The following is a 19,840-nucleotide window of genomic DNA, read 5'->3' on the forward strand; positions in this document are numbered from 1 at the left end:
GCTGGCCCTCATGTAATAGGCTCCTCAGTTCCTGTATTCAACCTTGGATAGTTGAGAGGTTTATTGAACTGATTGCTGGACTGTAACGAAAGCCCTGCTCTTTCCTAGGCTAATTTTCCCATCAGTGACTTGCAGTTTGATGACCTGGTGATCTCACTCAGCAATAAGCAGCAAAAATCAAATCAACTACAAGGAGCTGTCAGTGGGACATTATTCCTAGAGGAAGAAGAACATGGAAGTAAGATTCTCTACCTGAATCCTCTGGCACATTCTCTTCATTTGATCTCACAAACGAAGATGAAGTATCTTCCCTCTTCTCTTCCTCCTACTGTATTACCTCTACTCTAGATCCTTTACCCTCACAAATCAGTAAAGCTCTGTCTCCTGTGCTTATCCCAACCCTAACTAAAATCTGTAATCTCTCTCTCTACTGGCAACTTTCCATCACTGTTCAAGCATGCAGTGATTACTCCTATTCTGAAAAAACAAAACTCTGACCCCAACACTCTCTCAAATTACCGTCCTATCTCCCAGCTCCCATGCCCCTCCAAGCTACTTGAGAGATTTGTCTACACCTGCCTCACACACTTTCTTAACTCACATAACTTATTGGACCCACTTCAGTCCGGCTTCCGTTCCCAACACTCCACAGAGACAGCACTGACTAAGGTAGTAAATGATCTGGTCACTGCCAAGGCTAAAGGCCATTACTCACTCCTAATTCTTCTAGATCTCTCTGCTGCTTTTGACACTGTTGACCACTCTCTTCTCATATACACACTACAATCCCTAGGTCTTAAGGACATAGCTCTTTCTTGGTTCTCTTCCTACCTATCTGATCGCTCTTTTACTGTTCGTTTTTCTGACTCTGCCTCCTCTTCACTACCTCTATCAGTTGGAGTACCACAAGGCTCTGTCTTAGGGCCTCTGTTATTCTCAATCTATACCTCCTCTCTTGGCAAACTAATCAGCTCTTTTGGATTTCAGCACCATCTGTATGCAGATGATACTCAAATCTATGTATCTTCCCCAGATTTATCACCATCTGTACTGGTCCGTGTCACTGAATATCTTTCTGCATTTTCTTCTTGGATGTCATTTCGCCACCTGAAACTTAATATTTCTAAAACAGAATTAATTATATTTCCACCAGCCAATAACAGTTACCAAACTGATCTCTCTATCACTGTTGACAACTCGACAGTCCACCCTGCTCCACAAGCTCGCTGCCTTGGTGTCATCCTTGACTCTGAACTGTCCTTTGTTCCCCACATTCAATCTGTCTCAAAATCATGTTACATACATCTAAAAAACATATCCAAAATTCGACCATATCTCACACAAGACACTGCAAAAACTCTAATCCATGCACTTATTATTTCCCGTATTGACTATTGCAATAGCCTCCTTACTGGTCTTCCCAAAAACAGGCTATATCCATTACAATCAATTATGAATGCAGCTGCAAGGCTTATCTTCCTTGCCAAACGTTCATCGTCTGCTGCCTCGCTCTGTTAGTCCCTCCACTGGTTGCCGGTTTTGTACCGTATTCAATACAAAATACTCTTACTTACACATAAGGCTATTAACCAAACCACACAAACATACATCTCTTCACTCATTTCTAAATATCTCCCTATCCGACCTCTCCGCTCAGCACAAGATCTGTGTCTCTCATCCCCACGCATTACTTGCTCCCATTCATGGTTGCAGGACTTTCTTCGGGCTGCACCCACTCTATGGAATGCCTTACCTCGCACAATACGACTTTTCTCTAGTCTCCAATCCTTCAAGCGATCCCTGAAAATTCACCTCTTCAGGCAAGCTTATCAGATTCCAGAACCACCCACATAACCTTCATAGCCCCATATGTAATTACATCCCCATTCACAGTCCACACACAACCTCACACATCGTCTTTCTCTCACATCCTCATGACATTTGGCTGACATTCCGGTGTAAATGGGTCATGCAACTGTGCCTTCTGGCTGGACCAAAATGCAATATATAGCACCTATCCTTGTGTATCAATGCCTATTTCCCTATAGATTGTAAGCTTGCGAGCAGGGCCTTCCTACTTATATATCTGTCTGTTATTACCCAGTTTTGTTCTATTAATGTTTACAATTGTAAAGCACAACGGAATATGCTGCGCTATATAAGAAACTGTAAATAAAAAAATAAAATATGAATGGGTCAACCGTCAGACTAACACGGTCATCTCCTACACACCCTCACCTCGGGGATCCATCCTTTGCAGAATAGTTGCCCATGGTCTTATTACTGACCAAATATTGGTTTTCTATCTAATGAATGAGAGACAAAGCTGAGAGCATGATAAGTGTGGTGGCTACGTCATACATCTATACATCACGGCTGTTAGTTTTTAGGTGGTGTTAATGGGAAATTTTCAATGAAATGAGTGGATAGTGATAACATGGCAGAAAACATGGTGTGACCATACTTACACTGCCCATGGCATGGACCATTATGCCTGTGGTAACATCATCCTTTGTGGGTACAGAGAACAGATTGCTCCTTCACTACAAAAAAGCATAAGTACTGTTTTTGTATGGGTGTAACGTGAGCTGCGACGCTGCGTATTTTGTGTCTCCGTTGGCCACGATCATGTTAAACATAAGTTTCCGCTGTCCTTGCAGACGCAGTGATGTATTTCCAGCCTCCCAGCGGCCACAACACTGAGGGAGGCAATTCTCAGCCTGTGGTGACCCTCTCTGGGATGCTGGATGGCCTAGGAAGCATAAGAACAGAATCTTGGCCAATCCACAGTGTGCAAAGCGGGGGGAGCAGGTCACAGTTTCTGCAGGTGCCCCCAGTCAGTTTGGAGGAAAGAAGACTCCTCAGCTATGAGGACATGGAGGACATTGGGAAAAACTACAGAGAGAGGAAGCGCAGAGTAAAGGTGAGGATACCAAAGATGGAGAGACGAAGGCATTGCCACCACTCCCGTTGTTACTGAACTACAAGTCTCAGCATCCTTTGCCAGAGAGTTATACTTCATACAGGAATAGCAGTCATCACTGTCAGTGGCACTTACCCTTACCCTATATTGGGTGCAGGGGATGCGTCTGAAATTGGCATTTACTGTGCATTTACACAACTCATAACAGAACGCAACACAGCAAACCCATGAAACATCCACAAAATGCGCATCCATATTGTTGCCATCCATTTAGTATCCGTACTCAAAATGGCGTACCACTATGAATAGTGCGTATATTCGCATAGATGCATGTGCAACCCGCAACGCCTGCGCGGTCTGCAAAAAATCACTAGATGCGGCCGCCTACGAACCTGTGCATGGTTCAGGATCAGGCCCTTAGTGTCAGGCTTAGGGAACCTGGCGACAGCACAGTTAGAGCAGTGCCGTTTGGTGCGCACTGGCAATGCTGCCGTGGATGCTCATTCCCTGCCTTCTACAGGGGAAGGGGAAACAGTAGAGCTGGTGGAACAGTTCCGGAGACAGGGGCTGCAGCAGTATTACAAGATCCTGAGACTGTGCCAGACCTATGAGGTTCCTCTCACTGAGAAGCTGCTGGAACGAGGTGAGGAACCAATTTTATTATCTGTGCTCTAGAGACATTCATCTTGAATTGGGGATATTTCTGGTGCCAGGGTCCGATTCAGCTTTAGACAGGGAAGGCTGAGAGGTGCCTAAATAGGGGAAGCAGCATCTGATTGTAGCTGAGGGGAGGATGAAATGTATATAGTAGGGACACTATATTCTGTAACATAACTGGGAAAGCTATATAATGTACTATGTAAATAGGGGAATCACTTTTTTTATTTTAGTCAAATACTAAATTATTATAGTATCCATGCAAACATATGTAGCACTCAATGTACTGAAATAATTAAATTGAGACAAAAATAACTTTAACAGTCCATTTAACTATGAATGAAAGACAGACTTTTCATATTTGCAAATTAATTTGAAAGTGCACCAGTATACATGGTCATCTGTATGATATAGCAGTGATTCCCAACCTCGGTCCTCAAGGCACACTAACAGTCCTGGTTTTGGTGATATCTATGCTAAAGCACAAATGGTTTAATCAAAATAAGGTACTAATTAAGGGCCTGATTCAGAGGCGCTCGTAAGCGGCCGCTCGTTCGCTCCGAGAAATGTTCGCACATCTGCGCATGTGTATGGGTCGTAATGCGCATGCACCAACCAGTCATTGCGGTTGGAAATCGTGCACTCTCAAAACAGCGAAGGTCTGCTAATTTGAGTGACAGAATGAGGCGTTGGTGTGTGGTAACAGGGGAAGGTGCTTGAAAACAGGGAGTGGAGATCCGAACGCAGCCGTGCCAAACGGTCAAAAGTGCGTTTAATGGGTGTGCATAATTAACAAAGCAGCGTCAAGTAAAACCTACCACAAGCACTGCGAGCAGTTCAGACACATTTTGATGTACTCGATTAATCTAATAAATAGCGGAGATGACGTATGATGCAAACGGCCAGGGGGCAAGCGCATGTTTCGTTCGCTCGCTCAGACATAGAGGCATCAACAGACCGCAAAGAGCGAGCGCTCAATTTAAATAGCCGGCCCCTTTTTCTGAACGACCGTTCGCAAATAGCGTCCGGCTCTGAATCAGGCCCTAAGTTCTTTGTGCTCAAGTATGGCTATCCTTAAAACCTGGACTGTTAGTGTGCCTTGAGGACCGTGGTAGGGAACCCCTATGTTATAGGGTAACATGGTAATCCAGTCACCACCCATTACATAACAGCGTGTGCTATCAAGAGCAAATAAATTACTTTTACAAACTGCAATAGGTCCCAGCAGCCCTAGGGGCCCCTGTATGCTGCGCAGGTTCTGGGCTGGTTATTTCATTACCCCCTCATTGCAGTCACTGGAACACAAGTACAAACCACTCAGTGGACATAGGAATGTTTCTAGATCAGATTTTCAAAATTCAAAAGTAGAAACTCTTCTGTATCTACTAATCAGATCTCACTGGTGGTGAGCGTGGAACCATTCTAATCAGACCTCACTGGAGGTGAGCATGGAACCATACTAATCAGACCTCACTGGAGGTGAGCATGGAACCATATTAATCTGTCCTTACTGGAGGTGACCATGGAACCAAACTAATCAGACCTCACTGGAGGTGAGTGTGGAATCATACTAATCAGACCTCACTGGAGGTGAGTGTGGAACTAAACTAATCAGACCTCACTGGAGGTGAGCGTGGAACCAATCTAATCAGACCTCACTGGTGGTGAGCGTGGAACCATACTAATCAGGCCTCATTGGTGGTGAGAGTGGAACCATACTAATCAGACCTCACGAGGTGAGCGTGGAACCATACTAACCAGACCTCACAAGAGATGAGTGTGGAACCATACTAACCAGACCTCACAGGAGATGAGTGTGGAATCATACTAATCAGACCTCACTGGAGGTGTGCATGGGACCATACAATTGTGTCTGCATGGTAAGATGTAGGTAATACTGTAACACAGCCTGTAAATCTCTCCATATTGTCTGTGCCTCTATAAACAGCATTATTATATCCCGGGGACAAACTGATCACCTGCGGACCAGGGCACCAGCTGCCACTTCGCCAGCCCGGAACAGTAACCATGTCCAAGGATAAATTCAAGGGAAAGAGCTGAGTGTCAGGGAGTGCTAGCACTATGCTCTTTTGCAAAGGGGACACATAGACATAATGTATAAATGGCGCAAACAATCTATACCTCTTCCCACTATGGTATCTTTTAAATAGACATTTTTGGGTGCCATAGTAAGATTTTGTAAGGGCCCCATGGGCAACCCAAGGGTGAAATGCCCCCACAAATATACGTCATGCTAAAATTTGACATGACCAGGTGACCCCCATCCATATGTAGGCCACAAAGCATCTTCACCCCCTGCTATTATATGGAGACAAATACCTTCGGTGAAATATATTCAGAAACATTCTGTATATGTACGTGCCTTAAGCATAGCACAGGAGTATGGCAATGTTTCAATTAAAGTTTCAACAACAGTATGACATTTGTGGAACATGTCCAGCCAACGCGAGAGTCCCACCCTGACTTTCTAGAAATCAGAAAACCACCTAAGAAGTCTACAGTTAGTGGAGATAGCTCTGTTGTCCCATAAGGGATGAATCAATATTTGATCCAAGTCATTAGTGTGGAAGGGGAACCCTAGCTGGGGCACAGGTTGAAGCTGTGTTCAAAATCACGGGTTGGAGCCATGTTGGAGCCCAGGCTTATGTCTGAAAGGGGTATAACAAACTTTTTATCTCTTCTTCCCCTGGAATAGACAGAAGCTCTTTCACCTGCCAAGTCACCATTGCTGTTCTTCTGCAGCTTGTAGACGATATCATCACTGACCTCTTCCGATCCGCCAATGAGCTTAGTAGGGTAACCCAGGAACACCCTTTCTGACCACAGCGTACCTGGCTTAGACCCGGGAAAAGCTCTGGTCATGACCATGGCCACGGACCTGGGTCACATAACCCAGGTTAAACTATTCACACTGACACACAACCTGTTTTTTTTCCCCGGGTCCTTGCCTTGGTGTGAGAGGGATATTAGTTGTAGCTTTACATTTAAGAAAGTTATACCACTCTCAGACATACTTTGCTTAAGCTTAAACAGGGCTATGCGTTACTGTTAGTTCTGCCAAATAAAACATGGGAATTCCCAGCTGAGCGAACCCATAGCCCCAGATGTAAGTAAAATTGGCGAGACCTGGAGTGGCTGTTATAAGTTAGAGAACACAATCATCTTTATCAAATTGACTTGACCCAAATAAGATTGGGGGAGATTGTTTGTCATTTCTTGAATGGAAGTTTTGTTTCAGGGTTTTATGTTACTTGTATCCTTCTTATTCAATACTTCCTCCATTCTGTTTTGTATTTCCTAGCGATGGCCCGTATCCTCTGGAAACCTATGTCAAATGGGTCAGGACTAAAGTGAGGGGCAAGAAAAGAGTGAGGAAAGAAACTCTGAGATGTTGGATGATGTATGAGCAGTTTCAGGAAATGATTGGGTGAGCTGTGGGAGGACAAAGGGGTTCAGAGTCCTGGTACAAAGACTGATCCGTACATGTCATTCAGTACGGCCACTGGCCAGAATACACCACCCCTCCATATATAGCGACACTTTTACCAAGACAAATCTAGCGCACAATTCCCAAGCACATTCAAAAAGGGAACCAAACACCCCTCGGGGTCCCTTCAGTTGCTGCTGGTAGCAGAGGTACCATGGTGGTGTTACACCTCCCAACTGCCCGCAGAGGGCGTACTTGCCTACTTTCAGCTCCCTCCTTCCGGGAGGGAGTTGTCAGGCTTCCACAGCGGGGAGGGGTATCACATCTGAAAGAGGGCGTGATGCGGGGATGATACTCTATAGGGGGTGGAGCATAGGGACGTGACCACAATCACGTCAACATGGCCCCCACCCCCTCTTCACAGTGCGGAAATTGACGGGGACGGGTCCACAATGACACAATTTAGCTCATATCGCGTCATCAGGGCCCACGGGGGGGGAAGGGGTAGGCGGCCTCCGGGAGACTTTCCTGCCTTTCCAGGGGGCCGGGCGCGGCACCAGATTTTCAGGAAGCTTCTGACTGAATCGGGAGGGTAGGCAAGTCTGACATAGGGACTTTCCCCTCAAATCGTGACAGTACGTTTTTACTTTTCATATAGACCCCACGCATGGGGGTGATGGTGCAGTTCACCATCTTCTATAACATATTAAAAAAATATATAGATTTTTTTCAGATTGTTCAGTTTTGATTGGATTACAATAAGAAACTGAATACAAATTTGAAAATAATTTATCGACTATAAATAGCATGAAGTGAGCCTATTGGTTACATCACCGACAGCTTCTAGTTATGTTCTACTAAATGCAATCCTTCCCTATAACCCCAAGCTATCTATATGCGGAACAAAGAGGCCCTGCCCATCTCCAACATGACCTTGGCAGTGTCTTTACTAAAAAAGTTCTTAAAACATCTCAATATGTGGAATATATAATACTATTATCCCCCTTTATTCTTTATTATTTTTATAAACCTGAAGCGGCGGTTCTTACATCGGATGACAATGCATTTTGGCCAGGACACCTTGCGGAGAAGCTTCACATCTATCTGCTGAAAGCTGCTGAGAGAGGCTCGAACCCGTCACTGACTAGGAACCAAATCAATCACAGAGGCTAATGGGGGGTATCCACTTAGCGACATACAAACGACAGCACGATTGCGACATTGCAATCGTGCTGTCGTTTGAATAGTGATGTGCCTAGACTGAAAGTTCACTCGTTCAGTCCCGGCACATCCCTCATCCCCGCACATGCAGAACCTGACGAGATCGTCAGCTTGACCTGCATGTACGGGCGATGTCGGATGTTAGAAGCGACCCGCGGGCACGCGCATCGCGGGTCACTTCCGTCCGAAACATCCCCGATGCATGCGCGATTTACAAGCGATTGCACGATAACGACATCATTATCGTGCAATCGCTTGCTTAAATCGCTTAGTGGATCCCCCCTTTAAGACCTCTCTGAAACGTCTGTTGTCTAAATGTAATAAAATCAGAAGTTACATTTGTTATTTTCGTCACTGTTTATGGTGCGGGAGGTGGAGGGCCTACGAAATCTAAGGTGATGTTGGGTATTAGTTATTAAATAACGAATGTAATGAGTTAATTGAATGACGGAGACGGCACAACCCAGGGCGCCCTCTGGCTTTGATTGGTTGCTATAGGTATTAGCACATTTTCTACCCAATTATCTATGCGTCAGATTTCATAAACGCCCCTCAGTATGTGTAATAGCAACTGCCGCAAGGAATATCCAATCACATGTACCGGTTATGATTATGAAGCTATTATATGTGGCACTACCTCAGCTTTATGTGTAGTTTGAGGTGATTACAGTTATACAGTTATGGTGTGATTTATAGAAGCCCATCATCTTCATACACATCCGATTCCACCTCTCTAGTGACGTGACAAAGAAAATGAAAAGACAGGGCTTATTATTCCCCAACGCGTCCTTGCACATGGTAATGATGAACTCTAATACGCTGAGCCTGTGAGCTACGCATTTGGCGAGTTATCTTCTTAGAACTAGGGGAGCTTTTTATGCAGGGTTTCAGTCTCTAGCTTATAAATGCCCATAAAACATTTGTAATTAGGTTTCCTGGGTAACTATGAACTGTATAAAAATTGGAAGACAACATTGACCATCTCAGCATTAGACAATATTTTTACAAATGCACTAACCTGGCCTGAATTAAATGCAGTCCCAGTTATTATAAATGGGAAACATACAGGACAGATGGGAATAGGGTCTCACAAGTGACTTGGGTCATTCGGGAAAAGGTATCTATAGTGCTAATGAGAACATGGCACAGTGTGACCCAGGGAAAGCATCGTATTGCTGTGTGCGGTCAGGAAGGAGAGTCTTTCTCCTTTGATGGGAAATAAGCAGCTGCCACACTGGAAATCCCTTCTTTTTCCTGGATCAACACTTTTATGGAGCGTACACACTAGACGATATGCTCCCTGAGCGATGTCTAGTGTATCCCTGGCAGGGTGTGCTCAATGTCGTTCATGATATTGAGCACACCCGCTGAACGATATCTTTAACAATATCGTTCAGTGCCGGGCTCTCTCCCCCATTCCCCAACATGGAGCAACCTGACGACATCGTTAGGTTGGCCTGCATGTTTACTCGAACGATAATGACGAACGACCTGCGGGAACGCGCATCGTCGTTATCGTGCATCATTTTGGTGTTAAAAATGGACAATAAAGTGGACGACTGAACAATACGTTATCGTTCAGTCGTCCACTTTAATCGCCCAGTGTGTACGCACCTTTACACTAAAGGTTCCCAAAATCCGCCATTACAGTCCAGGTTTTAAGGCAGAGATGCTGACATTCTGGCTGCCCCTTCCGGGAGGGGGCAGCCAGATCAGCAAAATCGGGGGAAGTCACCGGCTGCTGTGGGCGGAGCGGGGGCGTGGCCATGTGCTCACGTCATTTTGCCCCCGCTACACAATGCCGATAATCCCGGCACTGTAAAGCAGGGGGCGGGGCCAAAATGACGTGATTCGGCGTGAATCGCGTCACAGGCCCCCACCAGGGATTTTCATGTAATCGCAGGGGGGTGGCAGGAGGGGTCAGCAGCTTGCGGGAGGCTTGCCTGCCTTCCTGGGAGGGCAGGAGGCAATTTTCGGGAGGCTCCCGACCAAATCAGGAGGGTAGGCAAGTATGTGTTAAGGATAACCATGCTTGAGCACAGGTAACTTAATTAGTACCTCAGTCAATTTGATTTAACCATCTGGGCTCAAGCATGGATATCCCTAAAACCTGCAATGTAATGGCGGAGTTTGGGAACCTCTGACCTACACAATGTATATAAGGTTGGAGATTATGCGCAAATCAGCCTCAGTACCTATGAAATGATGGTGGAATGTGTTTGCAGGGGTAGGCGACATGTGGCACTCCAGCTGCAGTGGAACCAGACATCCCAGCATGCCTTGCCAAAGTTTTAGCATGCCCTGGGCCTAACAGCAAAACTGTGGCAGGGCATGCTGGGATGTGTAGTTCCACAGCACATGTCGCCTACCCCTGGTTTAAGGAAAGCTGAGGGGGTTACAGCTACAAAGAAGATAACATTTAATAAACCATATATCAGATTTTCCCAAACCCCGCCATTACAGTCCAGGCTTTAAGGATATCTACAAGTCCAAATGACAAGTCCAAATTGACTGAGGTACTAATTAAGTCGCCTATGCGCAAGCATGTATTTGCTTAAAACCTGGACTGTAATGGGGCAGTTTATTCCTATAACAAAGGCAATCAAATATGGAATTGTTATCAAGTATTTTGTTATTCTGAGGATGTTCATGATTTCTTCAGTCATGTTTTAATTACTGATAAACGCTCCTGACAAAAGAGTTTGGAGTTATTTTAAGACTGTATTTAGCCACCAATTGTCTATTGCTCACTTTCTCAAACTCGGTCCTCAGGACCCCAAACAGTGCATGTTTTCCAGGTCTCCTCAAAATCAATAGTGAAATAATTATCTCCACCTGTGGATCTTTTAAAATGTGTCAATGAGTAATGACTACACCTGTGCACCTGCTAGGTGACCTGCAAAACATGACCTGTATGGGGTCCTGAGGATCGAGTTTGAGAACCACTGGTCTGTTGCCCACTTTCTCACACTCGGAGCCTGATTCAGAGCCGATCGTTCGCTCTGAGCAATGTTCGCACAACTGCGCATGCGTATGGATCGAAATGCGCATGTGCAAACCAGTCATTGCGGTCGGAAATCGTGTGTTCGCAAAACAGTGAGGGGCTGCTAATGTGATTGACAGAATCAGGGCCGCCATCAGGGGGGGACTACAGGGACTCTAGTACCGGGCCCGGAGACAGAGGGGGCCCGGCTGACAGCGGCAAAGAATGCACACAGCGGCTGGCAGGGGGCAGGGAGAAAGCATCAGCGTTGATGGCTGTGGAATTTCAACTATGCAGTACCCACTGGAGCCGTCCGTGAGCTGTGATTGGCTCGCAGAACGGCAGCCAATCAGGAGCAGCAGCTCCTTATCAGCCAATCAGGAGCAGCCGCTCCTGATTGGCTGCCGCTCCGCGAGCTGTGATTGGCCTGCGGCCGTATGCGTAGTTCAGATGCTGCAGTGGCGCGGATGCTGGTGGACGGCTCCAGTCCGACTCCATAGTTGAATTTCACAGCGCTGATGCTTTCTCCCTGGCACCTGCCAGCCGCCCTGTGCATTCCTCGCCGCAGCTAGCCGGGCACAATCTCTCAGGAGAACGCAGGTATGTTGACCCTGCCCTGTGCCCCCCCATTCTCTAGTCCAGCCAGCGCTGTTCCCCCCCAGTCCAGCCCCCCATTCAGCCAGCCAGCCTTCCCTGCCTTGCTCCTCCCCCAGTCCAGCTAGTCTTTCCTGCGCCCCCCCTCCTAGTCCAGCCAACCAGCCTGTCTACCCTGTGCCCCCTCCCCATGTTCAGCCAGCCTTTCCTGTGCCCCCCCCAGTCCAGCCAGCCTGCCTTCCCTGTGCCCCCTACCCATATCCAGCCAGCCTTTCCAGCACTCCCCCCAGTTCAGCCAGCCTGCCTTCCCTGTGCCCCCTACCCATAACCAGCCAGCCTTTCCTGTGCCCCTCACTGTTCAGCCAGCCTGTCTTTCCTGTCCCCCCTCCCCATATTCAGGGGCCCTGCCTATTGTGTTGGTACCGGGCCCCAGAATTTCTGATGGCAGCCCTGGACAGAATGTACCGTTTGTGGGTGGTAACAGGGGAAGGTGCTTGAAAACGGGGGAGTGGAGATCCAAACGCAGGCGTGCCTAACGGTCAAAAGGGCGTTTAATGGGAGTGCATAATTAGTAAGGGAGCGTCATCGACCACGTCACTTGATTGTCTTTTAGCCTGAACTGCTAGTAGTGATTGCGGTAAGAAAAACCTACCACAAGCACTGCGAGCAGTTCAGATGCCTTTCGATGTATCCGATTAATCTAATAAATACCAGAGATGACGTGTGATGCGAATGGCAAAGGGGCGTCTTTACAAAATAGCAAGCGCATTTTTTGTTCGCTCGCTTAGACATAGAGGCATCAACAAACCGCAAAGAGCGAGTGCTCAATTTAAATAGCCGGCTCCTTTTTTGGAACGACCGTCCGCAAATAGCGTCCAGGTCTGAATCAGGCACCCGGTCCTCAGGACCCCAAATAGTGCATGTTTTCCAGGTCTCCTCAAAATCACAAGTGAAATAATTATATCCACCTGTGGATCTTTTAAAATGCGGCAATGAGTAATGACTACACCTGTGTACCTGCTGGGTGACCTGCATAACGTGACCTGTGTGGGGTCCTAGGTTACACACACAAACATATATATATATTATTTGTTACATACACAATTCCTTTAAGGTTTACTTTTATCTGTCTAATAAACATAAATATATTAATTAACTTAATTATTTTATTAGAAAATGAAGCAAATGACCACGATACTGACGTAAGTGTGTTTTATTTTTTGAACACGTTGCATTTTTTTTGTACTGGGCATATGTCGATTCGGTTGGATTTTGCACTGACGCGTCCTTATGCTTTCGGAGGTGCAAAGGAGGAGGGAGGAGGCGTGCAATATATATATATGTATTAGAGAGGTGCAGGTCCAGTTCCCAGAGAACCGACAATAACCGAATTTAGGGGTACCGAGTCCCGGTTCGGATCTTCCCACATTTTGTAGCTCGGATTTTAAAACCAAACTTGGGTTTTGGAGTGCATACTAATAGGGGAAAATTACGTAATTTTAGCTGTGTTTTTAATTATTTTTCCCTTAAAATACAGATCCAAAATCAAAACCAAAACACAAAGATAAATCCGGATCGAAAACCAAAATGCGGGAGTCTGCACACATCTCTAATATACTGTATATAAAATATATATATATATTGCCTTGATGATAATGATGCCAATCAGCAGACACTTCTGATTGGCTAAGTGTGTCTTCCATGATCCCTTACACTGATACTCTTAATTTAATGTTGTGGCTGTTGCTATCTATTTGTATTATCTATTAGATATTTGCAATTTCAGGGAGCAGATTCTAATTTAATATTTTTGGAAACATCGGATGATTGTGTTTAATTGGACTTTTTGCACTTCCATTCCCTTCAACGATCCATCTCTCCAAGCGTAAGGAGGTGCAAATATCAAATCTACATAAGGACATTAGCATTCACTTATTTTTTTTTGTGGGCATGTGTGCATTTTTCACACCAAGTATGCAGTCATTTGCCCAATTTATAATATACAGTACATACAGAACACTATGGGTGAACTTCATTTCTCTGTAATCGGCCACTGTGACGTTCTGTGGAGATCTGGCCGACCCAGGGAGGCTCATCACAGCTGGAGACCAGGAGAGAGTAATCGCTGGACCAATCCTGGAAGAAGTGGTCACTGAGATGATCGCTGGCATTGAGGGAACCAAGTCCGGTAAGATGATGGTGATGGCTTTAAAATTTAGTGTGCCCTGGCAAAGCCAGTCACAGATCACCTCGCCATACTCCCTGCCCCCCACCCCTCACAAAAGCTTATATCAGCCATAGTGAGAATAGCAAAGTCAGTCTGTCAGCCGCACGGACCTCCTGAAGAAAAGAAGAAGTTCTGAACAGGAGAAGAGGCAGATGGCAAGGGAGAAGATGTCAGGAAGAAGAGAGAAGAACTGTCAAGATCAAGCAAAGAGGAACCATCCAGTGCAACAATCAAAGACAACACCATTGTCTGGAAGAGGCCAGGAGACTGTGGGTGAAGCTGAAGCAGTCCTGAAGTCCTGGCCAGTGGAGGGCTCTTGCTCTAGGCCTAACTCCCCCTTCAATGCATCCACATATTGGGCAAAAGGCCCAAGCCAAAATGTTGTACATGCCCGTGAAGAGCTGTGAAGCACCCATGAGTATTTACCTGCTAGGGCTCTGCACTAGTGCTGGCCTGTTTGGTGGGCAGAGTACTAGGATTCTTAATAAATTTTTGCCCTACACCCTATGCTCCAGGGAGGTGATTTCCAACCTTTAGATGCCTCAGACCCATGGCGACACCCTACACCATTTTCCCACCAAAACATCTGTCTCCCCACCAAAACTGGGCACCCATTGGCATTAATAGGTAGATAAAGGGAGTAACCCTTTATAGGCCCAAATAGTTCAATTGGCTCTAATAATCTTCTTTGCAAATATGTTTCCCAGCAGTCAGGTTTCCTTTACAGCTGTTCAGCCTGGTATTGATTATGTTGATACTTTTCTGTGACTTAATTGTACTTTCTCGATTGGGTCCATCTACAGCCACAAGCTGATGGCAATTAATTTTGGGTGATTACTGTCATTTGGAGAAATTGTATCTTTACTAATATAAGAATGTTGTGTCTGTCTATATGTTGGCGCAAAAACTACTGAACTGATTTTCATGAACTGCATGAATTGTTAGTGGAAATTCCTAGAAATAACCTGCACTTTGTTTCATCTTCATCCGTCAAGTTAAAGTTGAGCAATAACAAAAACAAAATAATTTGACATATTCAATGTAAGAAAGAAGTGTGTTACCAAGCGTGCGGCTGGTAAGGGGTGGGGGGAGAGGCGCTTTATGCCTGCGGTCACTTGAATAGGATAGGCTACATAGCAGTCTGTGCACAGGGCACACAGTGACATTGGTGTGAGTGGTGAGTGAATAGGATAGGCTACATAGCAGCCTGTGCACAGGGCACACAGTGACATTTGTGTGAGTGGTGGGTGAATAGGATAGGTTACATAGCAGTCTGTTCACGAGGCACACAGTGACATTGGTGTGAGTGGTGGGTGAATAGGATAGGTTACATAGCAGTCTGTGCACAGGGCACACAGTGACATAGGTGTGAGAGGTAGATGAATAGGAGAGGTTACATAGCAGTCTGTGTACAGAGCACACAGTGACATTGGTGTGAGTGGTGGGTGAATAGGAGAGGTTACATAGCAGTCTGTGCACAGGGCACAGTGACATTGGTGTGAGTGGTGGGTGAATAGGAGAGGCTACAAAGCAGTCTGTGCACAGGGCCCACAGTGACATTGGTGTGAGTGGTGGGTGAATAGGAGAGGTTACATAGCAGTCTGTGCACAGGGCACACAGTGACATAGTTGTGAGTGGTGGGTGAATAGGAGAGGTTACATAGCAGTTTGTGCACAGGGCACACAGAAACATTGGTGTGAGTGGTGGGTGAATAGGAGAGGTGACATAGCAGCCTGTGCACAGGGCACACAGTAACATTGGTGTGAGTGGTGGGTGAATAGGATAGGCTACATAGCAGTCTGTGCACAGGGCACACAGTGACATTGGTGTGAGTGGTGGGTGAATAGGATAGGCTAAATAGCAGTCTGCACAGGGCACACAGTGACATAGGTGTGAGAGGTGGGTGAATAGGATAGGCTACATAGCACTCTGTGCACAAGGCACACAGTGACATTGGTGTGAGTGGTGGGTGAATAGGATAGGCTACATAGCAGTCTGTGCACAGGGCACACAGTGACATAGGTGTGAGTGGTCGGTGAATAGGATAGGCTACATAGCAGTCTGTGCACAAGGCACACAGGGACATAGGTGTGAGTGGTTGGTGAATAGAAGAGTTTACATAGCACTCTGTGCACAGGTTACACAGAGACATAGGTGTGAGTGGTGGGTGTTTCGGATGGGCTACATAGCAGTCTGTGCCCAGGGCACACAGAGACATAGGTGTGAGTGGTGGGTGAATAGGAGAGGCTACATAGCAGTCTGTGCACAAGGCACACAGTGACATTGGTGTGAGTGGTGGGTGAATAGGATAGGCTACATAGCAGTCTGTGCACAGGGCACACAGTGACATTGGTGTGAGTGGTGGGTGAATAGGATAGGCTACATAGCAGTTTGTGCACAGGGCACACAGTCACATTGGTGTGAGTGGTAGATGAATAGGAGAGGTTACATAGCAGTCTGTGTACAGAGCACACAGTGACATTGGTGTGAGTGGTGGGTGAATAGGAGAGGTTACATAGCAGTCTGTGCACAGGGCACAGTGACATTGGTGTGAGTGGTGGGTGAATAGGAGAGGCTACAAAGCAGTCTGTGCACAGGGCCCACAGTGACATTGGTGTGAGTGGTGGGTGAATAGGAGAGGTTACATAGCAGTCTGTGCACAGGGCACACAGTGACATAGTTGTGAGTGGTGGGTGAATAGGAGAGGTTACATAGCAGTTTGTGCACAGGGCACACAGAAACATTGGTGTGAGTGGTGGGTGAATAGGAGAGGTGACATAGCAGCCTGTGCACAGGGCACACAGTAACATTGGTGTGAGTGGTGGGTGAATAGGATAGGCTACATAGCAGTCTGTGCACAGGGCACACAGTGACATTGGTGTGAGTGGTGGGTGAATAGGATAGGCTAAATAGCAGTCTGCACAGGGCACACAGTGACATAGGTGTGAGAGGTGGGTGAATAGGATAGGCTACATAGCACTCTGTGCACAAGGCACACAGTGACATTGGTGTGAGTGGTGGGTGAATAGGATAGGCTACATAGCAGTCTGTGCACAGGGCACACAGTGACATAGGTGTGAGTGGTCGGTGAATAGGATAGGCTACATAGCAGTCTGTGCACAAGGCACACAGGGACATAGGTGTGAGTGGTTGGTGAATAGAAGAGTTTACATAGCACTCTGTGCACAGGTTACACAGAGACATAGGTGTGAGTGGTGGGTGTTTCGGATGGGCTACATAGCAGTCTGTGCCCAGGGCACACAGAGACATAGGTGTGAGTGGTGGGTGAATAGGAGAGGCTACATAGCAGTCTGTGCACAAGGCACACAGTGACATTGGTGTGAGTGGTGGGTGAATAGGATAGGCTACATAGCAGTCTGTGCACAGGGCACACAGTGACATTGGTGTGAGTGGTGGGTGAATAGGATAGGCTACATAGCAGTCTGTGGACAAGGCACACAGTGACATTGGTATGAGTGGTGGGTGAATAGGATAGGCTACATATCAGTCTATGCACAGAGCACACAGTGGCATTGGTGTGAGAGGCAGGGCCAGTTCTACCATTACGCATGGTACGCAGCTGAGTAGGGTGCCACATAGTGGAGGGAGCCTCAGCTGCGTACCATGCGGGCCGAATGTGTCTCTGTGACACAGCTGCACTTCGTGTGTAGCGCTGATCGGACGGAGCTCTATACAGTGTCAAACACACAGCCGCCGGTGCCGGCAGCTGTGTGTTTGTTGTGATTAGCATCCAGTGCACCCACTGCCAGAGCCATCTTCCGTCTCCCGCAGTGGGTAATGGGAGAGATGTCATGACGTCTCTCCCATGATACAAAGCGGCCCAGCCAGGGAGGATGGATGGAGGAGCTGATAGCTGTGGCGGGACCAGGAGCAGGAGCGGAGTTTCAGGTAAGTGGGGTTTTTTATTTTTATTACGTGTGTCTCTACTGGAGAGGGAATACTACTGGGGACACTAAAAGGGGGGCTACTACTGGGGGCACTACAAGGCAGGACTACTACTGGGGGCACTACAAGGGGGCTACAATGGGGGACTACTACTGGGGGCACTACAAGTGGGGGCTACTACTGGGAGCACTACAAGGGGGGACTACTACTGGGGGAACTACAAGGGGGGGCTACTACTAGGGCCACAACAAGAGGGGACTACTACTGGGGGCACTACAAGGGGGCACTACAAGGGCTACTACTGGTGGGCACTAAAAGGGGGGGCTACTACTGGGGGACTACTTCTGGGGGCACTGCAAGGGGGGACTACTACTGGAGGCACTACAAGGGGGGACTACTACAAGGGGGGATTACTACTGGGGGCACTACAAGGGGGCTACTACTGTGGCCACTGCATAAGGGGGGAACCTCCACTGGGGGCACAACAATGGGGGGACTACTACAAGGGGGGATTACTACTAGGGGCACTACAAGATGGGGGACTACTACTAGGGGCACTATATAAAGGGTAATACTGGGGGTACTGCATAGGGGGGAAATACAACTGGGGCCACTGTTTAAAGGGCACTGCATAAGGGGTACCACTATTGGGGGTACTGCATGGGGGGCTACTACTGGGCGCATTATATAAGGGGTTTACTACTGGGGGCACTGTAAAAGGGGCACTGCATAGGGGGTCGTCAAAAAATATACTCGCTTACCAAAAAATTTTGGCTAGGGCCAGCCCTGTACGCTGGCCAAAGTCTGCATAGCAAGGGATTGGATGGCAATCACTGGGCCAAATATGGAAACCTGGTTATCTTTGGTTCGGGTGGTTGCTGCACATGAAAAGTATGTTTATACCGCTAGAGGCTTGGTGTGGAAGTATTATGATACTTGGGAAAGATGGCTCGATTCTCCATATAGTCGTTCAAGGTTGATGGCACCCAGCCTGTTTACTATCTTGTCCCCAAGCTTCTATATTTAAATAATAATAATAATAATAATAATAATAATAATAATATTTGTATAATTCTGTGCAAACTGTCTTTACCATTTATATATGTACCCAAATACCTTATTTGTTGTTTGACATGCATGTGATGAATGATATACCGTACACATGCTATTTGGATAATAAAAAGTGAAACCACACACAAGATTTTTTTATTTATTTTTTGCTTTATGTACTATTTTTTTTAAAATTATTATTGTAATGTTTATATTATTGTATAATGTAAATTTATTGCATATTTTAAAAACTCAATACAAAATTATTGGATTCATAATAAAAAATGCAAACAAGAAATAGATTAAAGGTAAGCACTACTGTCCCTCTTTCCTTTCCCCTCTGACAGGGCCTTGACTAACAATGCGCTCAGTTATGGCAAAGAGACGTGGCTGGACAATGGAACTGGACTTTGGGAAAGGACAGGCATGGGAATTGGGGTTCGCAGGCAGCCAGTTCTTACCTGGATTCTTGGTTTCGTCAGGCCCATAGCCACATAAGAGTCCCCTGGGGCGGTCTTGACCGGCAACGGGGGGGTTCTCCGCTGCACTACCTGGGTTTGTGAGTTGGCAAACAACAGTGGATTTCTTTACAACCTGTAAAACTGAAACCTCAGCAAACACAGGCAAAGGGGTAAAATAATAAACAAACAACACTCACCTGTGCGCTCCAGTCAGCTCCGCACGAGACACAGGCAGCCGCTGCTTGGTCGGGAAGAGTGATCCAGGCCTCCAGTCCCATGCTGAAATAAAAAAGCAAACAAGAAATAGATTAAAGGTAAGCACTACTGTCCCACTTTCCATTCCCCTCTCTCGGGTCCTTGACTAACAATG

General features: G+C 46.6%; 1 protein-coding gene and 1 pseudogene across 1 annotated transcript in view; one reads left to right on the forward strand and one right to left on the reverse strand.

The window, feature by feature from the left end:
* LOC148454867 (EF-hand calcium-binding domain-containing protein 12-like) overlaps positions 1–8,201 on the forward strand; it is a 108,791-nt pseudogene extending 100,590 nt beyond the window's left edge.
* Positions 8,202–14,728: 6,527 nt separating this feature from the next.
* Positions 14,729–19,840, reverse strand: part of LOC148454869 (G2/M phase-specific E3 ubiquitin-protein ligase-like) — a 56,281-nt gene continuing 51,169 nt past the window's right edge. Inside the window, exons 9-11 of the mRNA XM_088460636.1 lie at positions 19,668–19,749; positions 19,471–19,560; positions 14,729–14,863 (exon numbers count right to left, since the gene is read on the reverse strand). Of these exons, the coding sequence (XP_088316762.1) occupies positions 14,729–14,863; positions 19,471–19,560; positions 19,668–19,749 (307 nt within the window). The remainder of the gene's footprint in view (positions 14,864–19,470; positions 19,561–19,667; positions 19,750–19,840) is intronic.

The sequence above is a fragment of the Taudactylus pleione genome, unplaced genomic scaffold (assembly GCF_031769625.1).
Source record: "Taudactylus pleione unplaced genomic scaffold, aTauple2 ptg000969l, whole genome shotgun sequence".
NCBI lineage: Eukaryota > Metazoa > Chordata > Amphibia > Anura > Myobatrachidae > Taudactylus > Taudactylus pleione.